General features: G+C 45.1%; 1 protein-coding gene across 1 annotated transcript in view; it reads left to right on the top strand.

Annotated features, from left to right (window-relative positions):
- npr2 (natriuretic peptide receptor 2) overlaps nt 1–12,500 on the top strand; it is an 84,970-nt gene that overhangs the window by 32,025 nt on the left and 40,445 nt on the right. The window contains exons 7-9 of the mRNA XM_063210317.1: nt 250–334; nt 6,668–6,788; nt 11,071–11,145. Coding sequence (XP_063066387.1) covers nt 250–334; nt 6,668–6,788; nt 11,071–11,145 — 281 coding nt within the window. The remainder of the gene's footprint in view (nt 1–249; nt 335–6,667; nt 6,789–11,070; nt 11,146–12,500) is intronic.

The raw sequence follows: 12,500 nt of genomic DNA, 5'->3' as shown, positions 1-12,500 counted from the left end.
TCATTACACTGTTACTGTACATTGGATGAAATAAGAAGGCTAGTAAGTGGAAGGCTGGTGCACTGTAAGAAGTCCAGAATGAAAACTGAAGTGCTAGAACAAAGCCCTGCCGAGCGCCAGCTGATTCACTACTCTGCTATGGCGCCGCACACGGAGCTATGGAGAGATGTATGACAGTAAGGTCAAAAGAATGTGCTTTTCTTTTCTTTTCTTCTCTTTCTTTTTTTCCTCTTCTCTTCTCTTCTCTAGACCAGCTGCCGGTTCTGGGAATCGTGGCTGTGGGTTCGGGTCTGGCACTCATCATCTTCGGAATATCCAGCTTTCTCATTTACAGGTGAGCTAGCTCCATTATTGGAGGATTGTTTTTAATATAAGGACGACCAAGAACATTCACACGCACAGAGTCACGCACACATACACAGCCACATATGTGCAACCACATGCACACACCCACGCACGACACGCATGCACACACACACACGCGCACGTGCACACACACACACACACACACACACACACACACACACACACACACACACAAACACACACACGCACCACTTTTTTTTGACAATGCCAATTCTTTTCTTTTTTGTTTTCGTTTCAAAGGTTGAAGCAATTTTTAGGGGGTTGGGGGAAGCAAGTAGACTAAATATGGAAAATACCAAGGAGTTGAAGGGGAGACTTCTTCTCTCGACAGGATTGCTGTGGTTAGAACCTATAGGTGCCAAGAAAGAATTCACATGATTGTTGCCACGGCAACGCCACAGCAGGTTGTGCTCGGAACTTGAAATTTGCCTCAGCTGTTGCCGAGGTGAAGTTGTGCGGAAGAAATGCATCCGCCTTCGCCTCAAGACCAGCATGTGGAATCATGGACTTTTTTGGGGGGGATATTTCGTTAAAAAAGATAGCCTACTGGCAATTTATTTCCGTGTCTCATTTATTTATTTATTTTTCATCTAAGTTTCTTCACATTTATTTAAGGAAGGGTGAACTCTTTTGAAAGTGTCTTTGTATGACTGCTGGTTGTGCCAGGCTCTTCATTTAGACGGTTATTTATTCATGGAAAAATGTTGATCCTTTCTCATCTTCTCTCGTGTAAATACTGTACCCTCGCCATGACTCGTATTAAACAAATATTGATATTAGCCTTTTTTCCCCCTCGGCCCCCTAGACTAAATATTGCAGTTGCCGTTTTGGGGTCAGAACATTTTCATTTGGAGTTGAAGGAAGGAGTATGTCACAAAATGTCTGAGGATCTTGGAAAAGGCAGCCCAGACTGAGAGCACGCCACACTGTTGCACTCTTCATATGTCTAATGCACACAGACACACACACATTCACACGTTTTCACACACACATTCACATTCACATTCACACACACAAGCAGGCACACACGCACGCACACGCCCACATAGACACACGCACGCACGCACGCACGCACGCACACGCACACACACACACACACACACACACACACACACACACACTCAAATGAACACTCACACTGGCACACAGTAGCATGACAAATACTATGTCTATTTCTAGTAGCCTAAGCATTCGTTTGAAACGTTATGGTCATGATGATTCACACCACAGCCAGCAGCCATATGTGAATATGGCAGATGGAAAATTGCTTCCAGCCCGAAGTGTGGGATAAACATTTATTTACCAGAAAAAAAAGAAAAAAGACAGAAATCCTGAATCAAATCAGGATTCAGTTCAGAAGTTGTTTGGTCACAAGGGGTAGGAAATTGATATTTATCCAGACATTTTCAGGAGTATGGTTTTACACACCCCCAGACTGCTTACAGTATATAATACACAAACTACATCAGTAATTGTTTTTAAGTAGGGGAGGGTCTTAAACTAGTAGAAAAAGTACACACTAAATGGAATTCACCGCATATTTGACAGGGTTAGCTATGTGGCTAGTCAGATTAGCACTGGCTGGATTTTAGTAAACATCGTCTCGGCTGGAGTGTCTCTACTGTGTGTGTGGCTAACGCAGAGCTATGCACTTCTAACTTTTAAGTGTGTGTGTGTGTGTGTGTGTGTGTGTGTGTGTGTGTGTGTGTGTGTGTGTGTGTGTGTGTGTGTGTGTGTGTGTGTGTGTGTGTGTGTGTGTGTGTGTGTGTGTGTGTGTGTGTGTGTGTGTGTGTGTGTGTGTTCGGTCGTTCGTGCGTGCGTGTGCGTCCGTACGTGTGTGTGTGTGTGTGTGTGTGTGTGTGTGTGTGTGTGTGTGTGTGTGTGTGTGTGTGTGTGTGTGTGTGTGTGTGTGTGTGTGTGTTTGGGGGGATTCCAGAGAAGGTATTCACATATGGTACTCATGAAACAATAGATCTAGTGTGAAGCGCCACACGTTTCACCGAAGGCCTGCCAGTCTGCTCAGAATGAGGACCTTTAAATAGAAAAAATCTGTCTGTCTGTTTGTGTGTGTGTGAGCGCGCGTGCGTGTGCAGGGGTGAATGTGAGTGTGTGTTTTTCAAAGAATTAGTGAAGAATTTAATGGAGTTTCCTGTCCTCCAAGGCTGCGCCGACTGCCTACTGATGATACGACATTTCCGCTGCAACTCTGTGTGTGTGTGTGTGTGTGTGTGTGTGTGTGTGTGTGTGTGTGTGTGTGTGTGTGTGTGTGTGTGTGTGTGTGTGTGTGTGTGTGTGTGTGTGTGTGTGTGTGTGTGTGTGTGTGTGTGTGTGTGTGTGTGTATCTGCTTTAGTGTTTCAAAAACATCATGCAGAGGGGTAGAATGAATTACACTCACAATCACCCCGTACCTCCAATACAGTTCCATAATAATAACAAGAATAATTGAATGTTAACATTGTAAAGGCTGATTAAGTCCATGCTTCCAGTTATTCAAAGTTAAGGAATAATACACAAAGTTGGTGACTTGGTCACTGCGCTGGCTGAATGTGAATGCTCTCAGTCGAAAGGTGAGAGTTGCCCTGTTATTTTACCTGAGCGATGGAAGAACTCTGTGTGTCTGAGTTCTACGAGACGGCTCAGAGGTCTGCGTATCTCTGACATGCATCACGGGGAGGAGTGTTGCTCTGTGTCAGACCTGGGGGTAGAACCGCGCCGCACTCCACAGCACACAGACAGACAGGTACCGATTGTTAGATACGCTACGACAATTTTTTGACTTAGAAATCTTGCGCACACCTACCAACATATGCAGGCATGTTCATAGGCATTCGCAGACTTTCAAATACATAGTTACACACTTTTTTTGGCTTTCAGAAACACATGTCTCATTGACCCACACACAGTGACGCACGCACGCATGCAGGCACGAACTCACGCACGCACGCACACACGCACGCACGCACGCACGCACGCACGCACGCAAGCAGGCACGCACACACTCACTCACTCACTCTCTCGCACGCACACACACACACACACACACACACACACACACACACACACACACACACACACACACACACACACACACACACACACACACACACACACACACACACACACACACACACACACACACACAGATGAAATCTAAAAGGTTGCTGCACTGAATGGCCCGTTTCTCTTGCTTGAAGGACCCTGCCTGCCGTGGCTTTTCCAACTGTTTGACTCCAACGTGCGCTCTAGAAAAACAAATAATAGACTAGAGCCTCATTTAGGGAGCCGAGTGGGCAGGGCAGGGCAGAGCAGGGGAGACGAGAACGAGAAGTAGGCTAAAACTCCAGCCCTCTTAAATGCAAGCGCTGCAATATTCTGGCCCCTGCCATCTGGAAAGATTTTACACCTTTTAGATTGTAATGGAATGTTTGAGCTTTGCTTTTTTTACCCCCATTTCAAATACATCAAACTAATAAAGATCACCTCCCTCTTCAAACTAAACGCTAGACTTTCCCAACATTTTTAGGCAGTTCTTAGCTGTTTTGAAAAAAAGTAAGTGTTTTTTTTGTTTTGTTCTGTGTACTTTTCGCCACAAATGGTTGATGTTGAGAAATTCCAGGTCCGCTGAGATACGGTCCAGATGTGTTGATGCAGTTGGAAATTACTTGCGCATTTATTTGTGTGTGCGCGCGTGTGTGTGTGTGCGCGCGCGTGCGTGTGTGTGTGTGCGTGCGTGCATGTGTGCGCGCGCGTGCGTGTGTGTGTGTGCGTGCATGTGTGCAAGTGTGTGTGTGTGTGTGTGCGTGTGTTGGTCCTCATAGGCTGCCAGATTGACTTATGTTTAACAATAACACAAGACGGCAAAAGTGCGACACATGACTGACCTGAAAATTACAGACTTTATTAAGCGTGTCAAGAGTCAAGTTAATGTTTTTTTATTACCTCCACCAAGGAGGTAATGTTTTCGGTCGCGTTGGTTTGTCTGTCTGTCTGTCTGTTTGTCTGTCTGTTTGACACCAGCTCTATCAAACAGCTTCCTTGGCAGAGGTCTGCGCTCTCTGAGTGCTTCCAGTTTATTTTTGTTGTTTTTATTGTGCCACGACTGCAGTTCTGGCTCATCTTGTCTTGTCTGTCTGGTGCTCCTTGAGGTCTCTCGACATGTTTCCATATTTGGGATGAATGTGTTTTCAACCCTACATGAACCCCTATGTGTGTGTGTGTGTGTGTGTGTGTGTGTGTGTGTGTGTGTGTGTGTGTGTGTGTGTGTGTGTGTGTGTGTGTGTGTGTCTGTGTCTGTGTCTGTGTCTGTGTCTGTGTGTGTTTTCATCTGTACATATGTGTGCACTTGTACGTGTGTGTGTTTGTGTGTGTATCCACATGCTTGAACCCCCTTTTTGAATGTGAGTCGGTAGGAACTATGAGTCCCGCTGCACTGGGAGAGCATGGATGGCCACTTCATTATCTCTGCAAACATGTGCCAGCAGGGACTAGGGAGTGATTAGTTTGTGAAATCCCCTCCTTGTGGCATGCAGCTGATGCGACGACTCTTCAGTCTAGGTGTGGGCGATATGACAATATTAAATCGTGAATCGTGATATCGAGTACAAGATCGTCTTGAATATGCCAAAGTGGAGAAATCGCATAGATCGTTTTGCAGTGAGGATGTCTACTATCAGTATCAGAGTGATGTTTTCTCACTTGTGTTGTTGTGCTCACTTTATTCTTAACATTATTGTATTCCAATTGTACACTTTGTGAGAGTGCCATCAATGTGTTAACATTTTATTGACTGCAAATTACAAATTGCAAGTATAGGAAAGTTGTTTCTTGTTGTTTTAATTTTTTGGATGGAAGATAGTGATAAAAAAAATCGAAATCGAGATTTCATGTTAAAAAATCGCCCACCCCTACTTCAGTCTTGTTTTTGAGGCCTGTTGACGTCAGGCATTTTAATTACAGGTGTTTGAGAGAGGGATCGTTTCATGCTCAATTGAGCTGTGGTCCTGTCCATCCGTGGATCAGTAGAGATAATTAAAGCTGCTGCTGGCTGCTGCTGGCGTGGTTATTGGCTGGATTGGCCATAAGGCATACGGGGCATTTGCCCGGTGGACTGATGATGTTTTGGCCTGGTCCTCCCCTTAATGTAGTGGTATCAGTCTTCATGCCGTTACAGCTGACCTCTCCGAGTCAGATGTAAATATTCATTTTCGCTTTTGGGGTCAAAATAGCTCGCAATAGATGTCTGAAATGGTGTCATGAGCTTTATTGTCTCTCTCAATGCCTGGCGGACTGGTCTTGGCCGAAATTGCCCGGCCTGATTTTTTGCCCCAGTCCAGGCCTGGGCGTGGTTATTGTCTGCTTGCTGCATGTGGCGTGGGGATTGGTGGCGCGCAGGCTCAGTCTTAAAATGCCATTTTTTGTTCCTTTGGTGTGCCAAATGTCTGAGGGTTCAAAGAGAACATGAGGTGTTGGAGTACAGATGCCATGTTGAAATGTATAAGAATGTTAATGTTTAAACTCATTTATCACAATGACATAGAACTTTAATTTAAGTCTTGGGTTTTTGGATGGTTCGGCTCACCTAAAAAAGCTTTTTAAAAACAAATCAGAAATAGCTCTGTCTGATGTATTTACTAAGTGTAATATCTATGGATGGGTAAGAGATTATGGTAGCATACTTAACAGATATTGGAGTTGAAAGCATTGTGATACTGTAAGACTTATGAAATACAGTGTCTTTTCTCAATGTTCCAGAAAAAAAACCTACAAATTTGTTCAATTTATTTTACATTACCTTTCATCTGACTTCGTGAAAGCCTGATTTAAATCTTCCAGTGTGGCCTGTGTAATATATAGTCAATGTTGTAATGCATTTTAAATTGGAAAATTACTGTAAGTGATGTATTGCTTTTGTATTTAGATTAAGTATGATCATCTCCTGATGGAACCTGCATGTGATCCAGTGTGATGCTGATTGTGTTTTGGATGATCCCTGGAGGATAGATGAAGTGTGATCTAAATAGCCTTGTCTGTGATTATCTTGTGTAATCTATATGGTGTTAGCTATATGGTGTTTTCGTGACTATCTACTACACTAAAGCTTGACCTTCCCTAGTCCCAGGCCAGACTCTTTGACACGATGTGTAGCTTACCGTATGTGTGATAACCCTGTGTCTGATGCACATCTACAACTGCTAGTGATGGCAGTGATTATGTCCTCAATTGTAAGTCGCTTTGGTTAAAAAGCGTCAGTCAAATGCAATGCAATGTAATAAATGTAATGTTTTCTTTGCTAATCTGAAGGAAGCTGAAGCTTGAGAAGGAGCTGGCGGGGATGCTGTGGAGGATCCGATGGGAAGATCTGCAGTTCGAGAGTCCCAACAAATACCACAAGCGCGCCGGGAGCCGCCTCACACTCTCTCAGGTCAGAGCATGCGATCACATCTGTGTCTCCGTCTGTGTCTGTGTCTGTGTCTGTGTTTGTGTGTGTGTGTGTGTGTGTGTGTGTGTGTGTGTGTGTGTGTGTGTGTGTGTGTGTGTGTGTGTGTGTGTGTGTGTGTGTGTGTGTGTGCGTGCTCGTGTGTGTGTGTGTGTGTATGCGCGCGTGTGTGCATGCGTGTACTGTGTGTGTGTGTACTGTGTGTGTGTGTACTGTGTGTGCTCGCACGTGTGTGTGTGTGTGTGTGTGTGTGTGTGTGTGTGTGTGTGTGTGTGTGTGTGCGTGCGTGTGTGTGTGCGTGTGTGTACGGTGTGCACGTGTGTGTGTGTGTATGCGCGCGTGTGCATGCGTGTACTGTGTGTACGCACGTGTGTGTTCATGTGTGTACTGTGTGTTCTCACACGTGTGTGTGTGTGTGTGTGTGTGTGTGTGTGTGTGTGTGTGTGTGTGTGTGTGTGTGTGTGTGTGTGTGTGTGTGTGTGTGTGTGTGTGTGTGTGCGTGTGTGTGCGTGTGTGTACTGTGTGCACGTGTGTGTGTGTATGCGTGTGTGTACTGTGTGCACGTGTGTGTGCGTGTTTGCATGTGTGTGCCTTCGCTGTGTGCTAAACTCTCTGTGGATTAAACATTGGCGCTCCAGGCTTTTCTTTCTCCTCACGACTACTTATTCACTTTAAAACACACACACTGCGTTTACACTGCAAGGATGCTGTTGGGAAAAGGATTTCCTTGGGGTCCTACTTTTCATTTAAAAATAAATAAATAAAAGAATCAATCTGAATCCAGCTGGCTCTTACTCATGCTCTCACCCCAAAAGCAATTCTGGGGCAATAGTTTTTTTTTTTTCATTTATTAATTTTTACATATTTAGTTATTCATTGCTCTTAAGCATGATGGTCATCTCATGCTTTATTCATACCTTCAAAACAGGACTGAGAGTAATGAATGTAGAAATGTATAATGCAATCTGACGCAACACAAATGCCATCTCATTTTATTCCACATGAAAAGCAAATCGTTTTCATCTTTAAAAAAAAAGAAAAGAAAGAATAAGTATTTGTTTATGACATGATGGAATTTCCTTCCTATCTTATGATCTTCGTGAAAATGTTGCGACTGGGATGTCAAGTCTTAAAAAGTGTGCATAGCCTGTGCATATTTAAAGAAAAAGAGCCTCCGTGGCTTCCAAGTTTCCCCCCGCATTCCTCCGTCAGTAAAACACTGTCATTCCACTTTATTATGGTATCAAACCAAATATTTCACTCTGGCTGCATGCGCATGTTGACCTGTGCAGACGTTTATAGTCTAGTGCTCTGGCAGCGTCTGATGTCAAGCTAGTGTTGACAAGTTTTGAAGCCATACTAGTTTAAACATATTAAATCAAATTTTAAAACACGATCCAATTTCAAACATCTATTCCGTTTCCTGGCTCAGGCGGTTGGGTTGTTCATGCCTCCCGTATCTTTCCCATAGTTCCCTGTTTCCCCCCTTGCTACAGCTTAATAGTGACGATAATCATTTCCAGAACTCCATTTTGGGCCACTTTACCTACCAAAAAGTGGCGAGCAGCATGCTATAAATAGCGGCGGTTTGTTTTCTTTCTCGAAGTCATGTCTAGCCTGCTAATTGTGCGTACGACTTAGCGTCTATGCTAGTACTCACTCACTCACTCAGATTAGGTACAGATGACAGCGCTCACTAACTCGTTACGCTGCCCTGAACACCTTTGTGTTTGTGTTATTGTCTGAGACCATTTTTTAGAGGGGTCAAGGACCAGAAAATTAGTCTAACAACAATCACCATTTCCATCTTTGTGTTTTTGTTGCCGTCTGAAGCCCCCAGATGCCATTAACTGCTGTGTGATTTAAAAAAAAAAAAAATTGGGGTCAGGGTCTGTTTGTTCCATTAATGACCAGAAAATAACGTGAGACAAGTTTCTAGTCAGATGCCCTCCAAACCCCCTGCTTGTGGAATGAAGTGACCAAATACCTAAGAGGGAGCAATTACATGAGCAAACAGCATAAAGCTGAATGTGTATACAGACTTAATATAGCAAACACTCTATGACTGGAGACTGGGCACTTGGTTGAAAGAATACATTTTTTGAAGAAATACCACACTTATTTAGCACACACACATGCACAGACAGTGACACGCGCAACTATCTGTATACACACATATGCATGCAAGCACACGCGCGCGCACACACGCACGTGCACGCACACACACACACACGCACGCACACACACACACACGCACGCACGCACACACACACACACACACACACACACACACACACACACACACACACACACACACACACACACACACACACACACACACACACACACACACACACACACACACACACACACACACACACATGCTGTTTGACCTCTTAAGTCCCACCTGTAGCCAGTTAAATAGAGGGAAAAGCAGAGGCAGGCAATGGGATAACCTGTAAACGTACAAAAATGCACAGCACAGCACCACAGCATTAACGGGAGGGGCTGTGTGGTGTGTGTGTGTGTGTGTGGGGTGGGGGTGGGGGGGGTGTTGCTGTAGCATCTTCACACACGCACACACAGACACACACACACACACACACACACACACTGGATGGTCTGGAGCGGCGCATGTACACACATGTGGCGAAAGCACATATGTAACACAGAACTGGCACGCAGACAGGGATAGCTGGTGCCAGAGGCATAGAGAGCAGTGAGCCGGATCAGGCCCACAGCTGACCCAGAGGAGGGCCGGACGTGGCCTAGGCTACAATGCAGATGCGGGTTTGCTTCATGCCTAATACATAATACATTGAGAGAGGTAGAGAGATAGAGAGAGAGCGAGAGAGAGGCAACTGTAATTTGGAGGTTTGCAAGTCCCTTCTTCCCTCTTAGAATTGCAATGAGTTCTGATCCAGCAATTGAATCGGAATTCTGCATAACTTGGAACACGGCTCCCCTTTTCAGAATGCATGTGCATGTGCGTGTGCGAGCAGTCATTTTTTTTCCACCCTGCTCGTAAGACTCAAATGGATGCGGAGGTCAGGGCTGGACTGCAATCAAAAAACAACCCAAACTTTTTTTCTGCCATAGACAAGCCCCTCACATGCTGCTCATATTATGACCAGCTCAGTCTACTGTCTCTATTACAGATAGACCAATGGGCCCTACCGTGGCACAAATTGTAGGGCACTCGTTTGCTATGCGGCCGACCCGGGTTCGATTCCCGGCCCGGGTCCTTTACCGACTCTCCCCCGTCTCTCTCTCCCCACTCACTTCCTGTCATGAGCTTCACTATCCTGTCAAATAAAGGGAAACATATTTTTGAAATAAAATTTAAAATGAGCCGCCCCATCTAAATTGATGGAAAGTCTGTGATGGAAAAGCAAATAAACAAACAGCAAAAACAATTGAATCTGCCCCTGAGGGCTGTCGGCCCACCGAGAGAGTGCCCTGCATGCCAGATTACTAGTCCTGCCCTGGCGGAGGCAATGGGGGGGAGACAGGTCCAGATCTTTGCTGGAGTTGCTTCTCAGGCATTCCTATGCTCTGGCCAAACTCCTCAGCAGCAAAGGTAGCTGAGGACTTCCATCAAACTATTGCTCAAATACAGCACACATCTGGCCCACGATGCACTACATCAGACCTACCATAGTGTTCCTCACTGTGTGTGTGCGCGTGTGTGTGCGTGTGCATGTGTGTGCGTGTATGTGTGTGTGTGTGTGTGTGTATGTGTGTGTGTGTGTGCGTGTGTGTGCGTGTGTGTGTGTGTGTGTGTGTGTGTGTGTGTGCGTGTGTACGTGCGTGCGTGTGTGCGCGCGCGTTTGCGTGCACGCATTTGTTTATTTGTGTCTACACCCACACAATGTATATTTCTTTCACATCAAAATATCAGGCTCTTACAGAAAACCGTTTCAACCACAATAGATCCTGTAGTATATGCGCATCAAACAGCAATGCAAACACAATGACAGAAATCACAGCATTAAGTTCTTCAAGGACCCGTCTAGAACACCCTCAAATCAGCAGTACATTTTTCCATGAAGATTCAAAAAGGGTTTTTTTTTGTGTATGTGTGTCCTTGATGCTTTGGTTTGTAACACCTCTAGATGTCTTTGTTATTTCCATGGCTGCTATGTGTGTCTCCTTGATGGTTTGTATTGAACACCTCTGGATGTCTTTTGTTTTTTCGCGATCGTTGCTGTGCTGGCTTGTTTTTGTGCGTGTGCCAAGCCTGACTGAGTTTCTTTGTGCTCCACAGAGAGGCTCCAGCTATGGCTCCCTGATAACCGCACACGGAAAATATCAGCTATTTGCAAAAACCGGCTATTTTAAGGTAGGACTGGGTTCCTCTTACATTCCCTCTCTCTCTTGCGCAAACTCTCTCTCTCTGTCTCTCCCTCACACGAATACACTCACAATGCTCTCTCTCTCCCTCTCCCTCTCTCTCTCTCTCTGTCTCCCTCTCTCTCTCTCAAACGCTCACTTTCATCTCTCCTTTCTCTCTTTCACTCTTTCTATCTTCTGCTCTTTCTTTATTTCTGTCTGTGTTTGTCTCCCTGTCTGCCTGTTTATCTGTCTGTCTCGCTGTCTGTCTGTCTGTCTCTCTCTCTCTCTCTCTCTCTCTCTCTCTCTATCTCTCTCTTTCTCTCTCTCTCTCGCTGCATTTTTTTCTTTCTCCACACTTCATCCCACCCACACACATCTGCACACAGAGGCGAGAGGTGAGGAGGAGAGAGTGGGCGAACCTCTCTCTCCCTCTTTCTTTATTTCTCTTCTCTTTCTCTTTTTTCTCTCTCAAAGTCTATCGCTCCCTCCTTCCTCTTTTCTCGCATTCACTCCTGTGTCTCAGCCCTAAGCAGCCATAGGTGGGCGTGCTGAAAGCATCGCAGCAGAGCAAAGAGAAAGAGAAAAAGGCCATGCCGTGTGCTCACGTGTGCTTGTTTACACAAGATTAATGGCAGATTTTCAGACAATGAATGTCAGCATATTAATAGAAAAAAAACAAACACCCCAATGCGTATAGCCTCTTACGACAGATGGGGTCGCCGGCGGGCCTATTCACTATTTGCTGAAAATCTACATCAGAACAACTGCTCAACTACATCATAACGCCATTGCTATGACCGTACTGAGAGCCTTAAGTAACAGATTAACACATAGGCATTACAATTTTGGTGCCATTAAGGTTGTAACATATGCGCTAAGGGGTTAATGGCTGAATTTTGCACTTTTCTATTTTCTCTCCGCCGCTGCATAAATGTGGCCTCGTGATTAGCTGCAGTTTATCGGCTTGGTCTTACGTTTGTGCTGAGACGCAACCCCAACAGCTTTGCTCCACCTCACGTGGGATTAGCATCAGCGATATACAAGCCCCATTGTCCTGACATATCAATAGTCAAACAATTTTAGTCAAACATTTTTTTTAAATTCTAGGCCAAATTCTGAGGCTGAAGTACTGTAGGAGCCGATGATGCCCTTTAACGGTCTTCAGTCTATCGCATTGTTCGATTGCAAGTCTGTGAGTTTTTAGACTTGTATGAGATTGCTGTATGACAGTGTGAGGTACTGTTAGGCTAGCAGTATCGTTAGTCCTTGAAATGGCTAACTGTGTAGTAGATTGCTAGTGTGGGAAGCCAGCAGTGTAGGGTTAGGCCGTCAGCATTGCTAGTCCCCAAACGTAACCCTGTA

This window comes from Engraulis encrasicolus, chromosome 11 (assembly GCF_034702125.1).
Source record: "Engraulis encrasicolus isolate BLACKSEA-1 chromosome 11, IST_EnEncr_1.0, whole genome shotgun sequence".
In the NCBI taxonomy this organism is placed as follows: Eukaryota; Metazoa; Chordata; class Actinopteri; order Clupeiformes; family Engraulidae; genus Engraulis; species Engraulis encrasicolus.
The sequence above is the reverse complement of the archived record's forward strand: the minus strand, read 5'-3'. Positions and strand labels throughout refer to the sequence as shown.